The sequence below is a fragment of the Eurytemora carolleeae genome, unplaced genomic scaffold (genome assembly GCF_000591075.1).
Source record: "Eurytemora carolleeae unplaced genomic scaffold, Eaff_2.0 scaffold51, whole genome shotgun sequence".
Classification (NCBI taxonomy): Eukaryota; Metazoa; Arthropoda; class Copepoda; order Calanoida; family Temoridae; genus Eurytemora; species Eurytemora carolleeae.
The window spans coordinates 145362-168881 of record NW_019396200.1 but is presented as its reverse complement, the minus strand read 5'-3'; the positions used below and the strand labels follow the sequence as shown (position 1 = coordinate 168881).

At 32.9% G+C, this 23520-nt stretch overlaps 2 protein-coding genes across 3 annotated transcripts in view; both read right to left on the bottom strand.

The window, feature by feature from the left end:
* LOC111697945 (transcription factor SPT20 homolog) overlaps positions 1 to 10073 on the bottom strand; it is a 54392-nt gene extending 44319 nt beyond the window's left edge. The window contains exons 1-5 of one of the 2 annotated variants that reach the window (XM_023468120.1): positions 10037 to 10073; positions 5675 to 5752; positions 4100 to 4427; positions 863 to 933; positions 197 to 703 (exon numbers count right to left, since the gene is read on the bottom strand). In XM_023468120.1, the coding sequence (XP_023323888.1) occupies positions 197 to 703; positions 863 to 933; positions 4100 to 4268 (747 nt within the window). In that variant the 5' untranslated portion in view covers positions 4269 to 4427; positions 5675 to 5752; positions 10037 to 10073. Of the gene's footprint in view, positions 1 to 196; positions 704 to 862; positions 934 to 4099; positions 4428 to 5674; positions 5753 to 10036 lie in introns of those variants that run through there. The other variant, XM_023468119.1, reaches the window with a different exon arrangement.
* LOC111697942 (protein bunched, class 2/F/G isoform) lies at positions 9922 to 19746 on the bottom strand. The gene is made up of 8 exons (XM_023468115.1): positions 19277 to 19746; positions 16591 to 16674; positions 15479 to 15572; positions 14467 to 14536; positions 12159 to 12615; positions 11555 to 11626; positions 10120 to 10240; positions 9922 to 9932 (listed from the first exon to the last, which is right to left on the bottom strand). The coding sequence occupies exons 1-8, from the start codon at positions 19697 to 19699 to the stop codon at positions 9922 to 9924; spliced, it is 1332 nt and encodes a 443-aa protein (XP_023323883.1). The 5' UTR covers positions 19700 to 19746.
* Positions 19747 to 23520: the final 3774 nt, after the last annotated feature.

The window sequence follows — 23520 nt, the reverse complement described above, 5'->3', positions numbered from 1 at the left end:
TAACGTTTGAATCAAATACCAAAACGCTATTTTCAAAATTCTGAAAACATAAATTTCTTTCTAATTTCTGCAAAGTTTATATATTTGCTTTTTTTAAAAGCGGGCATGTTTAACTTTGGTAGTGTTTTTTTTGTGCAATTTCCTTTTTTTCGATTAAAGAATTTGTTGAATAAATTTTTGAATTACTGCTAATTACCTGCTGTGAGAACTGAGAACCGGTTTGTGCTTGATTACTAGGATTTATGCTGGATATATGTGGCTGTTGCTGTTGCTGCGATTTTATCTGCTGTTGACTACTTGGCAACTGCTTCTGAGGTGGCAACTGTTGCGGCTGTTGGGTGGGCAGTTGCTGCTGTTGGGTGGGTAGTTGCTGCTGTTGGTTCGATAACTGTTGCTGTTGGGTGGACATCTGTTGTTGCTGCTTCTGAAAGGCTAGCTGCTGCTGTTGTTGTTGCTGCTCCTGCACAGTTATTTGCTGTTGTTGATGATTAGACAGCTGTTGATTAGATACTTGTTGGTTTGTCAACTGCTGAGCTTGACTTGGAATCTGTTGATTTACCATTTGCTGTTGTTGACCTGACAACTGTTGCGTCTGTATTTGCTGTTGCCCTTGTATATGCTGTCCCGGTATCTGTTGCTGTTGCTGTTGCGACTGTTTGAGCTGACTAGGTTGAGTAGACATCTGCTGCTGTTGTTTCGGATGCTAAACAAAATATTATTCATATTGCTACTTTTAAAGTTCTAAACAACTTTATAAAGATGTAAATATCCCCCCCCCCCGCCATTCACGCTTCCAGTGGCCCTTTATAAATTAAGAAATAAAAATTCTAAAATGACTAGTTTATTTTTTAAATTATGGGACCTGCTGCTGATTCTGGTGAGAAGTTTGTCCTGGTTTGTTTTGTTGTAGTACACCCTTGGATTGACTCACACCTAAACAGTGGTTTAATGGGACCCGGAGTTTAACAAATACATGACCAGTGTCCGAATTTAATGAATTTGAGCCACGTCTTAAATCCGCCAAAAACCGGTTTCAATTAAGCGCCGGCTTAGATCTTGAAATATTGAATACAATTTTAAGTGAAACAAACCATATTTGAGCCGCGGCTTAAATTTAAGTCGCCGCTCAAATTCTTTAAATTCGGTCTCAGGGGGACTGAATTTGATCAATTTGAGCTGGGTCGCTAGTACGCTTATAAGCCGGTTCAAATCTTAATTCCAAGTGAAGGATTCATAAGGATTTGAATCGGGGATTCAGTGGTTGGTAGTTCAGCGTACTCCACAATTCATTAAATTCGGTCCATAGATAACGAAGTGGTTCCGTAGATCATAATTAGCCCAATCAATTAAACATAAAACAAGAAGTGCAGATAAATTTGATTACATTTAATACAATCAATTGTTAAAAAAATTAGAGTGATAATGAGAGACTTGATGGATTAACAAATTGATATTTGATAATCATGACTTTAATAAAATATCAAAGGACTTTTTTGTTGACATCATCAAAACTATTCCAGCAGGTCTCTTTTCTCATAAAACCACTTCATTATCCAAAAGTAGAGACGGAAGATAGAATCCTAAAGATCAAAGCCAAAACTCAAAATGAAATGTAGAAAAAATGACATCATTAGGTTCCCCTTCTCGTTTCTAAATGGCCTTTTTCTAGCAAAAACGTAGGGGAAGGATCTAACCTAGTCAGGGAAATTATATTTTTGGTTCATGTTCAAACAGAGTGAATTTCAAGACTTTGATTTTTTTAAATAGAATTTTAGAGCCATGAAAAATTCATGATTTGAAGGTTCACTCTGTACATTTTTTCAAATTGATGGCTTCCATAATTCATAGTTTCGCCTTCAAAAAATCATAAATTGCTTGAATATATCATTTTCGTCGTACTTGTCCAGAAAGATAAAATCCGTTGAAAATTTAAAAAAAACATTTAAAACTTGACTTGAGTTTATTTTAAAAAACCGCTAAAAATGTACTTTCAACGGATCCGAGTTCTTTGATTGAAAAAGAAGTAATTGATACGTTCTTTAGCACTTTTTAAAGCTTTAAAAGGCGTCGACCTAAAATTTTCAGGAATTTCTCACAGTATGTAGTGCAATGGAAAAAGTTACAGCGCTCATCGCGCGCGCCATTTTTTAAAGTTAGTTATCATTTTTGGAAACCTTATTGCTCACTTCTGAACACAATTTGAATATCTTTAGAACCAAAAATATGTGCTTCCCTCGACATATCTAATACCAATCACCACGAAAAGAAAGTTTTAATTCTATGCAGAGGATGGACAAAAATTTCAGAAATATTCGGTTGAATTAGGATCTGATAGGACCGAAATTCAAACAACTTTAACAGTATTTGGCTACATGCACAAAAAGTCAACCCTAGCATTGAACCCTTGCACCCCTGATGGGGAAAAATACTACTTTTAGATGAAATTAAAACCTCCCTGCATAAAACTAAGTTATAAATGGAACAAAACATTCTATTATATTTAGTAATTGGCTCCAAAGCAATGTATAAGAAAGACGACATTTAAAAATGTGAAAATATTACGATTTTCCTATAATTTATTTGAAAGTTTTGTTCCGAGTTAGAAAAAAACGGCACACCACTGAAATCCACGGAAATATACTTGTAAAAATGATACAGGAAAAAAACGCTATTCATAGATGATTTATTTTGAAAAAATTTCTATAGCTTAACAGAATTTCTTTAACGAGGAGGGAAGTTGAAAAAAAAAATTTCGAACTTTTTCAAATCCAAAGGGATCTTTTGCCAGGTTTCATATTTCTGAAATATACATTTAAAGAAAATTTGCAGACAAGAAACCCCCTGGTAACTTGGAAAAAACTTGGGAATTGGTAATCTTCCAACAAACCTCCTCGCTGAATCTATTATACTTGATTTTGAAAAGTAAGTTCTATTCTGTTATAAATCAAATTTTCAATGCATAGCGTAACAATTACCTTAAACCCGAAAGTAGTGTTAATGAGAAAGTGTACGTACGGTTTAGAAGTGATCATAAGTAGCATGGCGTAAACGATCACCGGGGGTTAGCCTTCAACACTTACGAATGAAGGAAATGAGTGCTGATTGGATGAAGATGCGTAGATGAGTGCTTGAATAAGTTAAGGATGGAAGAATAAATGAAAGTAGAGGTTGCATTTAGAAAACTCAATTGTCATCTCATAAGCAATAATTAAATTTTTAATTCAGATCAACAATTTTCACATTATGAACTTTATCAAACAATGAACATAACTTATGTTCTGAAATACTATTTGTTGGTAAAATTGCTTGCCTTTTAAGATAAATTCCGATTTTTCTTTAACCAAGTTTATTTTCAAAATGTAAACCCTAGTTTTATAATGATGAGAGTAAATGAAGCTAGTGCTTTATTTATGACTCTAAACCTTGAAAAGAAATGATTATAACATAGACTCTATATAAGTACTTTTTACCCCACCACCGGATAAAATACCAACCTCAGACAGATGAAGTGCAGTCCATATTTTCTTAATCTATTTTCTTCATGTTAATCAATATTTATATATATCCCTCCTTGTTAATCAGTTAATTACCGTACTTTGATTCCCTTACATGAACCCAAATGTCCTTACATGAACCCAAATTATCCTTGTCTATCTTGTCTAAAAATACCCTATTCCTCTCTTAAAAAGATGAATTCTAAAGATATTTAAAATAAATTATTTAAAAACGTAGAAAAGGCTTAAAACAATTGTTTTGACGTTAGAATTGAATGTATTTGCAACCAGAATGATTTAAGGGAGGTCAATAAAAAATCCCTTCCTATTAGATCATCGAGTATAATCTTAGAAGTTCTCCTACTTGCATGGCTACCAAAACGTGCAGATGAACGAACCTGGTCTATGCAATTAAAACTGAACTTCACTTCATAACTTCAAGTTATAAATGCTAAACTTCAGTTTAAATTTTTTTAAATTCCGACCGGAATAGTTAATGCAATTAGGAACCTTAAAAGACCATTAAGCCTAAACCCCGACCAGTGCATTATCAAGAACTATGAATGAAATGACTAGATGAAAGGGGTGGAGGCATTATACACTACCTGCGCCATGATGACCTCGAGACTGCTTGTTGAAGTTTTGTTGAAACTGATACGTCCTCGGGATCTTCTTCTTACCTTTCTGAATACTTTGCTGCTGATGGTGATGCAGCTGCTGTGCAGTCTGCTGCTGCTGCTGCTGCCCTGGCTGTTGGGAATGATGAATCTGCATGCCAGCTGGTTGAGTTTGACTGACACGCTTCTGAGTTTGTCCAGTAGTTGGCTGCTGCTGTTGTTGTTGCTGTGTTTGCTGTTGAGCAGATTGCTGCTGTTGCTGAGGAACTATTGGCCCGCTGACAAGTATCTGTCCGGCTGAGTTAACAATAACTTGCTATAGAAACCAATATTTAACATTTTTTTTAATTCAAACCTAACTTTTTCTTCAAATCTTTAGATTTGACTATACAAATCTATATACATTGTTCGCTACGCTTTAAAAATCTATTTTATTGGGGCAAGAATGAGGGCCGAGGGGGTTGATTTTAAACTGTGGGGGACTTATCTTTAAAAAAATTTATGTATTAATACCCTTACAGTTTAGAAAAAACCATGAGGTCCACTATCAAAGAAATATTCTTATAATATCAAATTATTTTAAATTGTTACAATTCAATTAAATCAACAAGAAAAGTTTGAATTCTGAATAACACAGACCAGAGATAATTTTGGTTAAGCGTTTTTCAATTTAATTAACCAGACACCCGCTATATCTCCGACTAGACTGAAATATCGTAATTATTCAAATAATTTATAATATTAAATTAACTTGAAATATTAATGAAAAAAAAATAAAAGAAATGTTAGTTAACAAATCTGATTTTGAGACAGGTTTGGATAAGCAAAATACACGTTGTGACTGTGTGATTCGAAACCAATCTCCTCAGGTCAACATTGCATGTTTCAGACCGACAACACTTCATTAAACAGAGTTTAGATACAAGCTGCTAAGTGCCAAAAGGTACATTAAACCATATTTAGAAACCATATCATTTGTTTAAATACTAAATAGGTCGAGACTTATGCATGGAAAGCGCTGATCTTAAAAACCTTTTAATTTAAACTGCTTAATTCGTGTCTCATTTTTTGTGATTTTTCAAGGGCCGAGAACAGATTTTTTTTGGTTTTAATAGGTAACAGCTTCTTTGTGAGATATCTAACATAGAAAAACTTTATCCGGCGGTTTATTTAAAGTACGGATAAATGATTAAAAAAGGGAATTTACAAAGTTCCAAGCTCTGATTAAGATATAAAATGCATTTCTTTTTGCAGATTTTTAACACAAAAGGGATTGAGTGTGATAGCGGTGAAAGGCGAGTATTCGGTAACGGGGTTTCGGTAACAAAAATTTGGTAACAATTTGGAAATAATAATCTGGTAAGTTCGGGCATTTGATAATTTGGTAACGACAATTTGGAAATAATAATCTGGTAAGTTCGGGCATGTGATAATTTGGTAACGACAATCTGGTAACTACACAAAAGTGAAACATTGGTAACAAAAATTTTGTAAGAACACAAATGTGACAATTCGGAAGGCTCAAAAATATTTTAGATTTAAAACTAGTTTATATTGGTATTCCTGGTGTGGTATATTAGCTAGGTTAGAGCCTGCAGGTAGAGGCTGTAGTACCACTGACTGTCCGGCAGTTGAGGAACCCTGTATCCGTATGTATATTTAGCAACAAATAAAAAAATAAAAAAAAATACCATTGATTGGAGTTGACTTTACCAGCATACAGACCCAATGTGTAGCTATTTTGAATTTAAAATCAGCCCCCCCCCCCTACTACCAAGAAAAGAAGGGAAATGATCTGGGGGGGGGGGGGGAAAAAAAAGTCGGACATTAAAAGGCAAGTTTTTGTATCCTTTTCTATACTTTTTACCCCAACATATCTAACTTCTGATAGGAAAAGAGAGGGGGATGACTTTACAAGAAAATATAATTATCCGCCCATGGAATCAAGCACGAAAGTGTCATAAATTCATTTCAAAGATATCCGTTTGAAAACTATACATTCCCCCCACCCATAATTAAAGAAACATAAAACCTTGATATAAGAACGCAAATATTTAAAATAGTTTACGCAAAGCGTCAACGTCATTCACTCTGTCTATTCCTAAGGTACAAATTCTGGCGCTAAATCTCAATTCATTGAAATCTGACGCATTTAGAACCACGACAATTCTTCACATAAAAGCGTCACTTGTATGTTTTGAAACTGGTTTTGGAGGTGAATGGTGTGGAAGTGTTCTTAGTATACTGGGTCTACATCCAACACATGGATTTACGCAGGGGTCTAGTCTACGCAGGGATTTAGGGGGGAATAGGAGGGGAATAGGAGGGGATTACTCTTAACCAAAAGTAAATAAAATATCTGAAAATACGCGCATTTTTTATAATAAATCAAAATTAGCCATACCTAATATTTTTCGTTCCCTAGTCCCCCTAAATTAGTCAGATAATGAACCCCAGAAATGTATTGCGTCCGTGTTTAATAAAGTACGCAAGTCAGCGTAAAAAATGTTGATTTACGTAAATGTAATGAAAAAAAAACAACAAAAGGAAACAGGCTTAAAATGAAAATTAACCAAAGAAATACATTTTTTGAAGCAGTAAATGGCTCCAGGGAAATATGCGTAATATGCGTAGATTTGATTGTGCCTATCATAAAATTGATAACTGTTCAGGCCCAGACAAACTGCAGGATGCGTAAAATGCTAACAGACGCCTTCAGACTTCAACTCAAATACTAATTGGCGGTAAAAAAATGAACTAGTTATCCTTTTATAGCTGTGCATTGAAATCTTTTGAAGCTGTAAAATTGTTTCATCGCGTTAAAAATAAATATTAATACTAATTTTGACAACAACAAATTTAACCAGAAAAGATGCTTATTTAACCAAAAATTATTCTTAAATGCGCAAGCAAACCAAAAATTGTAAAAAATGCATCTATTTGACCAAAACAAGAAAGACTTTTATTATAGCTAACCCTACATTCTAAGAAACCAGAAACGGCGAGTTTTATACTAACAACTTTTTGGACGAATCTTATTTTCAAACTTTTTTTTAAAATTTTATTATTTAAGAAATATTAGTCAATCTCTATTTTTTACATTCTTTTTGCTTCAACTGACACTTTTTATTAGAGCCTCCTTTTTTGTTTTAAAATTTTAAGACACAATAAAAAACAAATTCTGATCATTTCTTATTTTTTTCTTTTCAAAAATATTTCAATAATTTTTAAGAAAATAAAATATAAAATAAGAAAACGTTTAAAAGAATGTATGACGAAAAAGTCTATAAAAAGTTAAATCCGATGGCTACAACTTACACATTTCTAGGGCTTCCATTCAATGAGTAAATTATACATTAACTTTCGTTTTACAATTTTTTAGATTTTACTCAACAGATAAATCATAAGAAACTTTCTTTATAATTAACTAACACTAAAATTCACTGGCTGCCGATTAGTGTTTTTTTGAAAACTAGGCTTTTATCTATTTAAATTGTGAACATGTTCTTTTTGTTTACATTTTATAACAAAGAAAAAAATTTTGCGGATTTTTAAAAAAAAATTCGCGGATTTTCAAGAATTAAATTTTTTTTACAAAATTAAAAACCTTTAAAACACATTTTTTTATCATTCATAAACCTTCCCTGTGGTCACGTGATGTCCCACAAAAAATTTGGGCCCGATCGGTTAAGCCGTTTTGACGTTTATTGGATACAAACAATCAGTTAGACAAGCCAAATTTATATATAGAAGTTAAAATCTAAACGTATCTGAAAGGTACAAATAGAAATATTTCAGTGACTGTAATCTGAGAAGTTTAAAGCATGTTCAGAGGAACTTCATGAATTTGTTTCTATTTAGTATTTACACTTCATAGACAAACATAGATCTTGGAAAATCAGAGATTTATGCATTTTTGGTTGAGTTATACTTTTAATATTACTGAGAAATAGAAAGATTTTTTATAAAGTTCAAACTAAAGGTTAACTCCAAATAATACCTCTTCCCCTCGTACCTATCAAAGCCCCAACATTGTCCCGCCCCAACAAAATGATGATAAGTAAGGATAAAGATAGAAACGGGGCCGAAATAAGTCAAGGTCAATTTGGAGCGAGACAACATCATCATTTAATTAAATGCATGTGTGTGGGGGGAGGGCGGGGGTACTGAAATGAAGGATAAAGAGTTTTAAGAATAAATGTCTGTTAAAGATCTAAATCATCACAGAATCATAAGTCATATTTTTGCAACAAAAATTAGCAACAAACCATTAGGAAAAAATATGGCATTGATCAGTTAACACTGTATTTCTGGTATTGATCAGTATTCATTGAATTGATCAGTTAACACTATATTTCTGGTATTGATCAGTTAACACTGTATTCATTGAATTGATCAGTTAACACTGTTTTCCAATTATTGATCAGTTGACACTGTATTCCAGTTATTGATCTGTTAACACTGTATCCCGGGTTTTTATCAGTTTACAATGTTTATCAGGTATTGATCAGTTAACACTGTATTCCAGCTATTGATCAGTTAACACTGTATTCCAGTAATTGATCTGTTAACACTGTATCCCGGGTTTTTATCAGTTTACAATGTTTATCAGGTATTTATCAGTTAACACTGTATTCCAGGTATTGATCAGTTAACACTGTATTCCAGGTATTGATCAGTTGACACTGTATTCCAGGTATTGATCAGTTGACACTGTATTCCAGGTATTGATCTGTTAACAATGTTTTTATCAGGTATTGATCAGTTAACAATGTATATCAGGTTTTGATCAGTTAACATTATTTAAAACAGTTAATACGAGCATTTAATGTCTTTTTACTAAAGACATATACTCAATAAATTTATTAGTCAACGCATGTTTTTCATGCATTCACTCTTTTCCTTCAATTTTAGTAATCTGGCCTGGGCTTCAAAGCCGGCAACTGTCAGGAAGGCGAGGTCGGGGGGAGTGGAGGGGGGGGGTAATAGAAGTTGAATATTTTTTTCAAAGGTTTGACCTACTTGGGAGAATCTAAGAAAGGATTGAAAGCAAGGTAAACAATTGGCCAGGATAACTCAAAATTCCGATTAAAAGATAAGCTCTTCGTATCTGGTATTGGCCATAGAAAAAACTAAAAATCGTTAAAATAAATATATATCAATGAATACAAAAATTATATAATTTTAGTTTTTAGTTTTAAAAAAACCTAAAATTCATGAATCAATGTAAAGGGGTAAGTACGACACCTAAAAAATAATAATTGCTAGAAAAAATATGCATTTTCTATGTAAACATAAGAAGTCCATAAATAAATATAATTCAACATAAAGTAACGACATATTAGAGAGTTTAAAAAAAATTACGAATCGAAGACAAATCAAAGAAGTAAAGTCAAAATATATACAAAGATGAAGAGTGCTGAAAAACAAACTAATTAACATCTTCAATACAACAACAAAAAACAGAAAACCTATAAAACACTAATTTAAAAAATTGGATATGAACGAATTAAAATCTAGTAGTCCAATTTGTCCAATACTACGACAAGCCAGGGTTGCAAACTAAAAAGAACTGCAGATAGACAGACAGATTTCTACTAGTTGCAGTATACAGATGAACTACTTGCAAAAACCAGACAAACAAATTATTTTTAATGATGCAGATTTATATTTGAGGCGAGAAATCATTAACCTTATTCAAGAACAAGTAGACAAGTAAACAAATAATCAAGAACATCTATTTTATATAATCCCCCCCCTCAATTTTTTCAGCATTAATAACATCTAACAATTAGTGCTCGCAATAAACATTACTCAAATACTAGAGAAAATAATGATTTTTCAACAAAATTATGGAATTTTCAACCAATCGTTGGTAAGAGAAAAATGAAAGAACATACATTCATATTTGATAAATATATATTCCTGCTGTTGCTGCTGTTGTTGTTGCTGCTGCTGCTGTTGCTGTTGTTGTTGTTGCTGTTGTTGCTGCTGTTGCTGTTGCTGTTGCTGTTGCTGCTGCTGCTGTTGTTGTTGTTGTTGTTGTTGTTGTTGTTGTTGTTGTTGCTGTTGCTGTTGCTGCTGCTGCTGTTGCTGTTGACCTGAGGACTGAAAAGGAGCCAAGGATACCTAGAAAATCATTGGTCAACAAATCAATTTTGTAACACGAGTCATTTTTTTTTTTAATAAATAATTAAGCAATAGAAATAGTTCAGCAGATCAACAATTTGCTATCAAAGCTGAAACAGTATTTATATTTAACAAAACAAAAGCTACATTTTTTAATTCAAATACGAAGTATGCAAACTAAGCTTTAACATGTCAATGTCAATTAAACATTTTTTAGTTACGCAAATTCCCTTTCTTTTTAAATTAGCTTTTATATCGGAGGGCCCGGTTGCTTTCATTGCTAGTTATATTTTTATTATCTTCTGGGTTTTAATAAGACCTTGAATTACACTGAACAGATGAAAGATAAGCAATCTGATAAATTCCTGTTTATTCAATTATCAAATTAAACTGGGAGTTTGTTCTTTAATAGATCAAGTTTTATGTTTACTTTAATTAATTTTATCGTGAAGTACAAACATTTCTGAACTCATTTTTACTTCTTGTTGTCTTCCTATTTTTTGTATTTATAGTTTTTTCTTTTCCTCGTTCTTTCGATTTTTAAAATTAAAAAATGTTTATCTTTTCTCCCTTCCCTCTTTATTCAAGGGTGTATATTTTCTAATAATATCATTGCCCTCTCCCTTTGGAAAAAAAAAATTTCCCAAAAAGTTATTCCTGGGGGTTTTATTTGCCGAATTGGGGTTAAAAGTATCTAAAACCTTGCTTTTTGAAGTCCAATTTTTCATTTATTTTCCCTAGCTCATCAAAAATCATCCCCCAAACTTAAAAAATTCTAGAATTTTTTCAAAAAAAATTTTTCCTGCGTTGCGCCAAATAACGTAAATAAAACAAATATTCCCCCTCCCCTCAATCTAACAATTTACCCAGTGGAATGATATGAAAAAAATCATCTTAAATAACCGCTCAGCTATCATCGCAAATTAAACATTACTGGTAAAGTTGACTTAAGACACACACAAGGATAACTTCAAAGGTTTGCATGACAGTTATCACATTCAAATATTTACTTTTGGCTTCTATATCAGTATAATAATGAATGATGCGTTTGTTCAAGTATCAAAGTATAAAATACATCGGAAAAGTGGTAGAATTTGTTTTATACATGATTCTTATGATTATTAAAATGATTTTAACCACAAAAATAAGTGACATAATGCATAATAGGAATGAAGCATAAAAGAGATTAAAAAAATATTTAATCAAATCAATGCAGGAAAATCTAAATCAACAGGGGAGAAATAATTCTAATTATAAGTTATTACAGTTGTATTTTTTCTTCTGATCTCTGAAATAGGTGTAAACAATATTTACCTGAGCAAGTTGACCGTCTGGAAGCCGAATAACCTGGCCGATCATCTGGGTCAAACCGTGCGGAGATTGGACCTAAAGGGTGTTAAAAACATAAATTAGAAAGGAGTTAAGATTCTGTAGAATCGAGAAAAGAAATAGAAATACATGGCAAAATAATTTGTTCACAACATTTAACATCGATTTATACTAATCGATCTTTTGATGAGCTTTTCAAATCAAATAGTGATAGGATGTCGTTTTAACAAATGTAAATTCTATTCTTAAGTTTGTTGAATAATTTCCATTGATAAATTAAAATGTTTAAAGATATGGCAACCTAAAATAACTAGAAAAAAAACGTAAGAAAATCGTACTTTTTATCGATGCAAATCTTAAAACTGCTTGAACCAAACTATATAAAAATAGTACAAGAAAGAAGAATAAAAAGCGAGAAAAAACTTGCGAGATGATGTTAATTGTTTTGTAAACACGAAAATTTTCCAGAAAACGGAGATTTAGTGGTACCGTTTGCAATCCCAGTTCTATAAATTAAGATTCAATAACAACTCTGTCTACAGCCCCTTAACAGTAATTGAGAAAGATTTTCTGGTAATGTATAGGGTACCTGGGATTGAGGAGCTACAGCATGATTTTGCTGAGGAGTGGATGTGGACAAGGATAAAGAGTGCGGAACTGTCGTGTACGAGGTTCCAGTCGTGTACCCGCCTCGTCCTGCGTCAGGAGGTACACTACTCCCTCCTCGACGCTGGGCCTGTTTACCCCCCTCCATCTCCCTCTCCTCGGAGACGGAGGAGGAGAAGCTGTTGGCTTCCAGGGTTCGCGGGTTCGGGCTCGTTGTACCAGGCCTATCACGCCCAGCCGCAGTTACCGTTCGGGTACTCGAGGCACCGGTTTTTGCTGATTTTTCACTTTCCGTAGTTTTTTCCTTGGCCGCAGGTTTATCCACGAAATCAAAACACGTCCATCGACCACGTTTTAGCGGTTCTGTCGTTTCAACTTTAACAATTTTAAATCTATTTCTGAAATCTTGTTGGCTAGGTTGCCCAGTAACTGGAACTTCACTGAAATAAAAGAGGAAATGATAGGTAGATATGACGGTAAAACTTGATTATGAGAAAACTGCGGTGGGTGCTAAACTAGAGTAAAATATGATCAAACAGAATCAGCTGTATAACATACAGAGACTTTACAGTCCCGGATAATTCCATACTTAAAACAAGCAGGTAGCTAGGTAGGTTAGGAGAGAGGTATACAATCTATATATAAATATATTTGACTCCTCCAATCATGAGAATAATTATTTAACATACAATAAGAGACTAAGAGGGAATTAATCAGGTTTAAACCGGAGCGGAGACAGGGAACAATATTTCAGGAACTTCTACTTTGTCCCGGCATTTCAACGGTTTCTGATTCAAACCCCGCGCACGGAAAATGCACATTAATCTTTGCCTACTTAATGTATTTGTAAAGTACACGTATAAATTAACATTTGAATTGTACATTTGAATAAAAAACATTAACGGATTCCGATTAAAATTTTGTTTTATATGAAGAAAATATGTATATTTTATGGGTTTTTCAATGCTTTTTAAAGGAATCTTTAATTACAAGCGGAGGATTAAATGATGTAATCAAGAAAGTACAAGGAGATTATTTTAAGAGGAGGAAAGGTGAAGGAAATGAAGGGATATAACTCCCTTGCTCTCTAAATTTATTACTAATCGAGTATCAATAGTATTGTCTCTATTTTCTATTGTGCTATTATAACTTTAACAAATATACTTTTTTTTGGAACTTTTGGAACTTGTCGTGTTCTATGCAGACACATAATAAATGTACTTTTAAAATTAGTATTAATTTGAGCTCTAGCTCTAGCTCTAGTCTCAATTGAATACCGGTATTGATGTCTCTATTGTACTCTATGAAATGAAGACTAGTAATGATGTCTCTATTGTACTCTATGAATTGAATACTGGTATTGATGTCTCTATTGTACTCTATGAATTAAATACTGGTATTGTTGTCTCTATAGTACTTTATGAAATGAATAATGGTATTGATGTCTCTATTGTACTCTATAAATTAAATACTGGTATTGATGTCTCTATTGTACTCAATGAAATGAAGACTAGTAATAATGTCTCTATTGTACTCTATGAATTAAATACTGGTATTGTTGTCTCTATTGTACTCTACGAAATGAACAATGGTATTGATATCTCTATTGTACTCAATGAAATGAAGACTAGTAATGATGTCTCTATTGTACTCTATGAATTGAATAATGGTATTTGATGTCTCTATTGTACTCTATGAAATTAATACTAGTATAGATGTCTCTATTGTACTCTTTGAATAAAATACTGGTATTGATGTCTCTATTGTACTCTATGAAATTAATACTAGTATAGATGTCTCTAATGTACTCTTTGAATATAGTATAGATGTCTCTATTGTACTCTTTGAATAAAATACTGGTATTGATGTCTCTATTGTACTCTATGAAATTAATACTAGTATAGATGTCTCTAATGTACTCTTTGAATAAGATACTGGAATTGATGTCTCTATTGTACTCAATGAAATGAAGACTAGTAATAATGTCTCTATTGTACTCTATGAATTAAATAATGGTATTTGATGTCTCTATTGAATTCTATGAAATTAATACTGGTATTGATGTCTCTATTGTACTCTATGAATTGAATAATGGTATTTGATGTCTCTATTGAATTCTATGAAATTAATACTGGTGTATTGATGTCTCTATTGTACTCAATGAAATGAGGACTAGTAATGATGTCTCTATTGTACTCTATGAATTAAATACTGGTATTGTTGTCTCTATTAATTGAACTCTATGAAATAAATACTGGTATCAAGGTCTCTATTGTACTCTATGAAATTACCTGACTCCAGTTCCTTTTTCTGCACTATTGTTGACGATAACGGCCATCGTCCCAGCTATGGGCAGTTGGCCTAAAAACACTCAAACATGATTTAATTTCTTAATTTACATCTTTATTCTCTAGTATTTGTAAAAAAAACATTGAATACATATTTCAAGAAAAAAAGGTTACCTAACAATTTAAGAAGATGAACCATGAAGATATTAACTTTATAATCAAAAACTGTTACGTTTGTTTATAATGAAGACACTTCGAAAAATGCTTCTACTCAGAATTTCTTCTGGAATTTTTTGCAGCTCTTTATATGTTTCCATTGACTAAGCATTAAAAGTCAGGATTTACAACTACATGCTCATCAATTTCCTCTCAATTCTTAGGATACAATACTGTTTAAATACCAATAAATACCGTTGGGTACCATTTTATGCCGTTGGATATTGTTGGATACCATTGGATACTGTTGGATACCGTTGGATACCGTTGGATACCGTTGGGTACCGTTGGATACCGTTGGGTACCGTTGGATACCGCTGGATACCGCTGGATACCGTTGGATACCGTTGGATACCGTTGGATACCGTTGGATACCGTTGGATACCGTTGGATACCGTTGGATACCGTTGCATACCATCGGATACCGTTTGTTTTAGTTAGAAACCGTTTGTTTAATTTAATCCAAATAAATCCAGTTTCATCCCATTTAACAAAGTTTGATTTTATATTGGGCAATCTTTTAAATTCTATAAAATCTTTAAAAATCTCACAAAATCTGTTTAAATCTTAAAAACTCTTTGAAAATCTTAAAAATCTTTGAAAATCTTTGAAAATCTTTAAAAATCATTGAAAATCATTGGGAATCTTTGAAAAAGTGTAGGAAATGCTTTTAAATTACATTTTTATGAGAATGTTAATCATATTATATCATGTATTATGATCTAGATTTATCTCTAATAAATCTTATTTACTTTACGGTTAAAATTGTTAATTTGTTTTTTAATGTTTGAATGAGTTCCTGTCGTATTATCCACATAGCTGACCGGAAACCCAGTCACCTGGTTGTAGGTCACAAACCCAAACCCGGGATGACAATACTCTCCTTCCCAAACCTAGAACACAAACAATATAAAGTTAGAAAATTCAACGATTAAGGATTGATTTATTACGATCCAAAATAGACCCAAGCTAGCATTACACGGATTAGGAACGTGATTAATTAGGAGTTTCTACATTAAATATAGAGCACAGTCGTGGAATGTTAACTACGCAAAAATGCATAAAAATGTAACAAAAATTGATGAAAATTTAAGAAACAGGATCCGGATTTAATTCTTAAGGGTGGATCCGAATAAAAATGGAATGAATCCAAATCTATGTTATAAAAGATATTACGGTTTTTATGTTCCAAGTTAAACACAAAATATTTGGTTGTCAAGAATACAAGAAAGTATTTAATGCTTTCCATAGAATGACTTTAATGTTTTATGGCGTAACTATTGAATACAAGTTTACCAAGCGTCTAACTCTGGCCTATTAAACACCTATTAAGGCTCACAACACTCAAACAATCAACACTGACTGAATAAACTTTTATAGATAGTCCCGGGAAGGATACACAACTCTTGATAACAGGATTTTTCCTCGGCTAAAAAAACTAGTTTGAGATTGAGATAAAAAAAAAAATATCTCAGTGGTCTAAACTTTTGTAATTATATTTCCTTTAGAGCAATAATCGTTATTTTCTGTGGATTTACGGGTTAGGTCCAGTTCTATTGGATACAGGGTTACCCACAAAGGATGAGACTTCAGAGACGACTTTACCAATTTTATCCGTCTTTTTTTCTTTTTTAGACTTTTTACATTCTTTGCCAAATCAATTTGTACACATATAGAAGTCTAAAGAATAAATAAAAGCTTCAGTACGTCAGAATTAAGGATTATGTTTAGTCTTATTCTTTGTGGGTAACCACTCCATGTATCTTCAAATACGCCAATAACAAAGACAAAAGTACGAGTCTGATGTTCTTTCAGACATTTCAGATTATGGCTTTTTCAAACAAAAATTCCGATCTACATATAATATCAAAATTGTAAGGGATAGAACCCACAAAAATAGGAAAGCAGTACCTGAGGAAGCCCATTAACGGCCTGGTTTCCAGCCGCTACATTCTCTAGTTGACTAGATAAACTGTCCGCTATATCCGACAGCTCCTGGGTAATTTCTCAATATCAAGCTGGAGAACAATTGATCTAATTCTAATGTTGGTAAAAAATCAATACTCTGAAGAGTTATATTTAGGACAATAAAAGTTGAGGAATGTTTGTTTTCTAGTTTATTGAACGGAAGGTGGCTCAGAACTAAACTATCAAGGACAATACACAAGTAGATATTCGTCACAAACATTAGTCAGGACTAAACTGTATCCTGAATACTAAATTACTTTGTTACGCATTACTTTTTCAACTATTTCATCTTCAAAGTCAGCTCAACTTGGGCATTAAATGCAATTTGCAAAATATAACATGCGTAGTAGGAAATACTTGCAAATAAGAGCAAACAACTTGCGGAATTTATTGTTTTCTCAATTTTTCTCTAATAGCCGTTAATTCCAGTTTAATTGCTCAAAACACACAATCTTATCGATTTTGCTGATATTACAGGAAAAGGAAATGTTCAAAGTAAACTTAACAAACAAATTAAGTACAATTTTGCAAACTAAAGACCCCCCCCATGTGTTTAATAAATCAGAGAGTTAAGAAGTCTAGTCGGCTAGCTATAAATAAACAAGACCCCCCCCCCCCATGTGTTTAATAAATCAGAGAGTTAAGAAGTCTAGTCGGCGAGTTATAAATAAACAAGGATTGATTGATTGTCCCACCCTGAAAGATTTATTCGTGTTGAGTGAGGTACGCCCCACGAGAACTTTGACCGGACGGGATAGTTAAACAAAAACATTCTTCAAAAATATTTTAGTTTTAGAAATTTATAATTCACACTTCCTGGGTTTACTTATACATATATATATATATATATGTAATATATATGTACATATATATATAGTATTTTCAACTTTTTCAGCTTAAATATACATTTTAGATGTTTAAATATATATTTCTTCCAAGACAAAATGTTTCATGGGTCTAACCCAAATCCCTGTTGACATCACTTCTGCTTTATAAACCACGCCTTTACTCAAACATTTTCCATTTAGAACACAATTCTTTGTTCCACCACGACAATTGCAATCTTTTACATTTTTATCCTGATTTGATTTAAAGGTTTTACTCAAAAGTTTCTTATTATGTCCAGATAGAACTGCTTCAATATTTGTATATATATATATATATATACATATAATATGTTACTTAATAAAATAAGAATAACAGAAGACAGATCTAAAATGGAACCCCAGACAACGCTCAAATGGGAAATTATTATAGAAAGTTTAAATAAAAAATTATGATAATGTACCCAAATACATTAATTTTCACCTAAAAATCATTTATTGTCACCAACTCAAAGGAAAACCTAAAAAATTGACCGAAAATTTTTTCAATACTTAGTGAAAAAGTGATTTCAGCAAAGGCAGAGGGAATGAATTTCAATAATATCTATAAACAAAATCTTAAAAAATGTTGCAATAATCATTCAAACATTAAAATCTTTACTGGATTTAACGGACTAATTAAAAGAAGTAAAGTAACAGTAATAAAGCAAAAAGTAAATAATATTGAGCTTCAAAAACAAAATTATTTTTATCCAACTTTGAAACGTTTGCTCAGTATTAAAATAGAAATTCTAATTATCAAATATATTAAAGCTTAGACAAGTTTTGATTTTTAACAAAAACTAAAAATCGTTTGAAGTAAATGTAAAATAATACTGCAGTGATCTATAAGCTATGACGTGATTAACATACAATTAAAATTAAATTTACCAAAGTTTCAGTTGTTCTTTAAACATCAAGTTTACTTTACTTCACCATCAAGCTTAATGGACTGAAGACGCAATTTTAAGTTACTCTCCCCTTATAAAAAGCAATGTCTGATTCACAACGGTACGCTGTATAGGTTTGTCCGATCAAGAATCCATAAGATATCAATAAATCCTCTTTGTCATTTGTTTACTTATAATCCAAGTTTCTCAAACACGTGACTTATTGATTTTTTCTTCAGCAGTGATGGGGTAAATCGTTAGAATTAAACCATTTTTAAGGTAGAAACGAAGATATCTTGCAAATGATTGATCAGAAATGGTTTAACTTTAACAGTAATATATACAATTGTAAATCGTAAATTTCCTTTTGATGAAATAATTATATAGTTAAAATTATTAATAATCAACGGTAATCTTTTCCTTTATCGTATAATTTTTCCTACAACGCAGCACGTTTCTGGTATTGAAATTAAAATTAGGACCCCAGTTCCGGTTATTTAAACAACAGCCAAAACTTGACTCTTTTATCAATATTTATTATTTATTCTTGTTTAGTATTCCTGTTTAAACCTTGTTATATTCCCAAATCAAAATAACCCCAAAACTTTTTTAATTCTTGAGAGTTTCATTAACAATTCACAATTGTACTCTATACACCTACAGCAAAGTAAAGATAAAAGAAATATCTATATATGTAAAATATTTAGCATGTTGCAAAGCCTTTATGCAAATTTTGACACCATTAAGATTGAAAGTCTACCAATTAGAATGGTTTGTTACTCCTAAGCTGAGGGTCATATAAAATTATATCAATTCGATCACTAAGTTTATGTTTTGAAAATTTTGATTCCTTAATTCTGTTATTGAGAAATTTTCCTCTGTGTGCGAATCGTCCATATCGTCCAAATCTTCGGCGCTCTCGTCACCGTCGTTGCTTGGGGGTCGAGAGAGAAATACGTTCGTAATCTTAAAGCTCGTCGTCTTTTTACGAGCCGGAATATCGTCTCCGTCCTGGGCGGAGAATTCTACTTCTCCTCCCTTTCCCATCACTACCCCCTGTACATACCCACAATCATCCATTCTGACAACACCTAGTCCTCCTCCTCCTCCTCCTGATACATCTATCCGACCCCCTTCCAGCACGTCACTCTTCCCTCCTTCCATATTCACTCCCTCTGATGTATCAATATCAGCCTTCACTCCGTCCCCACCACCCCGAACACCTTCTCCTTTACCTCCGGCCCCCATTCCTTCCCCTTTTCCACCTTCCGCCCCTGCTACAGGAACACTTGAGGCCATTAAAGCCGAAATTAATTCTTTTTACATAGTTCACATCTGAAAAACAAAAATTTTCAAATATTAGAAGCAATAATCGAAAACAAAATTTTATTTTCGTTAAATAATAAATTCCATAAATAATCTGATAAATCTTGCTTTGCTCATAATTTATATATAAACCCATTACGACGAAGTTGGATCCCCTGCTACCCCGCCCATTATGGGCGTTTTCCTCTCTTTTACAATCACAACGAATAAAAACAATTTCACAAGTTAGGGAATTCTGCACTGAAAAATTCAAATTTGGGTCAAAATTTCTGTTTATCACTCCAAGTAGTTGAAAATTTAACAATAAATCTGTTTTTCACAGAAACATGGCGACCTTGATCTGTAGACTAGTACTCTCAGCTTGGTGTATGATTCAGTAAATCCAGTCGTAAAATTAGACTAATATTTTAAAATGTCGTCGTTGATATCTTTTCCCCGAAAAGATGCTATATCGGTTGCCACTAATGTCCGATTCAACTAACGTACTTTTGCACTAAAGTCAGCTGATCAGTAACACTTGTGGCCGCAGCGCCCGGCCCCCTAGCCTGTCCTAGCCGCGGCGCTCGCCCCCTAGCCTGTCCTAGCCTCAGCGCTCGGCCCAGAAATAGTCATAACCTAACCTAACCCTAAAATAAAACTTTAGTCCGAAGAGTCCGAATGAACGTTAGTACGAATGTACGTTAGTCCGATCAATCATTAGTGCAAACGATACGACACCCCCGAAAACGCCGAACAGTGCACTTTAGGAATTAGAGATCAGGGGCGGACACAGGGGGGTGGCGGGGGGACATTCGCCACCCCCTGACAGATTCAGGGAGGGGCGTAGCCCCCCCCCTGAGATTTCGAGGCAAAAAATGTTCCCAATTTGATAAATCGTATGTGTTTTTCAATTTTAAGCTATTTGATTATTTTTTATTTAATGGAAATATAATAATTAATATTTATTGAAAAATCGAATCATTTTTCTAGCTTGTTAAAAATAAATATAAGTTTATAACCAACGATGTAAGTATACGGACAGACATTGTGTTTTGTTTTATTGGTACGCGGCACACTGCACAAACTTTGAGTCTTTTCTTCAGTTTAATTTAAAAATCAACGACAACAAGTAAATGTTATTGTTAACGATAAATTTAGAATTAGAAATTCGTAAGAAACTAGTAATTTCTTTTTGTTCTTAAATTGCTAATGTTCCTATTATTGTTCCTGTTCCTAATACTGTGTCCGACCCACCTGAAATCCCTGTCCTAATCCTATATTTTTGTTCCTAATTCCTGAACAATCTTTTTATTGTTCCTAAATCCCTGTCCTAATCCTTTAATTTTGTTCCCAATTATCAATTTTTTTGTTCCTAAAAAATCTTGCCACCCCCTCACTTAAATCCTGTGTCCGCCCCTGTTACCCAACAAACAAAACACAGGTTTTCAACGAGATTAGCATTATGGAGAACTGGTTGATAATTCACGTGATTAATTCACGTACCCTCCTTGTGTTTTACTCGTGGAAAATCTACTTTTCACAATCTTGAAGATTCCTCCTGTGTACAGCACGGGTAAAAAACGCGAAAATATTCTTTGAAAATTCTCGCTGTTATTTCACATGTTGTACACGTAGCAAAATAAACCAGTGCAAAATCTTGCATATTCCTATCGTGTTAAGCTCGAGTAATGCAATGCCAGAATTTTTAGATTTTAATTCTCGTAATTATCACGTGTACTATATTTGAGATAATTCTATAGTTCAATTCTCGAAGGTTTTTCACATGTTCTGCTCGTAGAAAAGATACCAGTGCAAGCTCTCGCATATTCCAAACGCGTTAATCATGAGTAATGGAATGCCAGAATTATCTAGATTTTAATTCTTGTAAATATCACGCGTAAAATATTTGAGATATCACGGGAAGAATTTCATCTTTCATTTTTAACAGAGTTGCAAAATCACAACACTTGGTGTCTCTGCTCATCTTTTAGAAACTAAAAGTTTATTGTAGTAAAATGAAATATTTCAACTGACATAAATTTTTCAGATTATAACAAGCATGAGCATAGTATAGAAACGTTTCACATTGAATTTTGTATTGTATTTCTCAACAACCCCTTTTTGGAATATCGATATTTTAGATATATACAGGAAGGGGAATTCATATAATTATGGATACGTTAACATAGTTGAACAACATTTAGACTTGAAATATCACTTTGTGATAAGAAAAGTTTAAAGTTTACATGTTCAAGATGTTTAATGTAAAAGATATAAACTAAAATGTTTAGTTTCTAAACATTTTGTAATAGTTATATACTTTTACACAGTATATTTTATAATATATTTCTATATCAGAAATCAATTATGTATCCCCCCCCTTTCCCGGGGTTTTTAAAAATGTAATTAAAGTAGATGAGAGAAAAATAATTTTCCCATGTAAAAATCCCGTGTTCATCTCGTGAAATAAACTCAAGTTTTCGCCGTGTAAAAACTCGGTCCTAGACCCGTGTTCAAATCGTCGACAATCACCTCGACAACACGTGAATTATCACGGGATAATGACGGGTCACTCGTGTGAAATAAACCAAATAATCTTGTGTTCTTCACGGGTTTTTGTTTGTTGGGTAGAGATCATGGACTAGCATGATCAGCATCCACATAATGATCGAATAAACTCAAGGGCGTATACAGGGGGGCAAGGGGGCAGTGCCCCTGCCTGACCTGTAAAAGGGGGGCATAGCTAGCATAGACTCAGAGAGCTTTCACACTTTTAAAATCATGAAACTGAAAAGTGTCGAATATTTAAAACATTAATTTGCTGTTCTTTCCGCTTTCGCTGCTAGTTTTGTTTGATGGAGAGATAAAGTAGTCCTTGTATGGTGATTGGACTGAATGTACGAAACATGACAGATTGGTATACATGTCAATTCTTTCATAATTTGTTAAGTTCTTTGATACAAATTGAGAATATTAACAAATAAAACATGCATTAGTCATTTATAGAAAATTGATTTCAAAGTAAGTAAAATATATTTTAGTAATTAAGAGTTTGTTTACGAAATAAACTAAAAAAGTCTTTAATTAATAAAATATATGGAAGAAGACATTCAAAACCATTCACCAAGCTGTCATGGTTCATGGGACTGCAGCTGCACCCATAGAAGCCAAATGTTTTAAATTTACAGTTAAAATATTGCCCCCCCCTAGATTTTTTTCTGTACACGCCCTTGAATAAAATGACGAATTCATTTGAACTATCGTTCAAAATTAGAACACATTCGTATACAGATTACAGCTTTCTCAATAGGTATCACTCTATATCAAAGAATTTTTTGAAAAGACGATATCGAATTCGTCACTGAATTTCCATGTTTATTGGGACACCCTGTACGTAAACAGAAGTTTTTTTAATTGAACGAGATAAAACAAATATAAAATTCATAATTTACCATGTGGTTTGGACCCGCATGTATACAATTCATCAAACCTTCTCCATTTATTTCTCCTAACCCTATTCCTTTATTTCTTTAAACCTTCTCTCTTTATTTCTCCAAACCTTCCTACTTTTATCCAAACCTTCTTCCTTTATTACTCCAAACCTTCTTCCTTTATTTATCCAAACCTTCTTTCTTTATTTCTCCAAACCTTCTTACTTTTATCCAAACCTTCTTACTTTATTTATCCAAACCTTCTTTCTTTATTTCTCCAAACCTTCTTACTTTTTTCCCCAAACCTTCTTACTTTATTTCTCCAAACCTTCTTACTTTATTTATCTAAACCTTCTTACTTTATTTATTCAAACCTTCTTACTT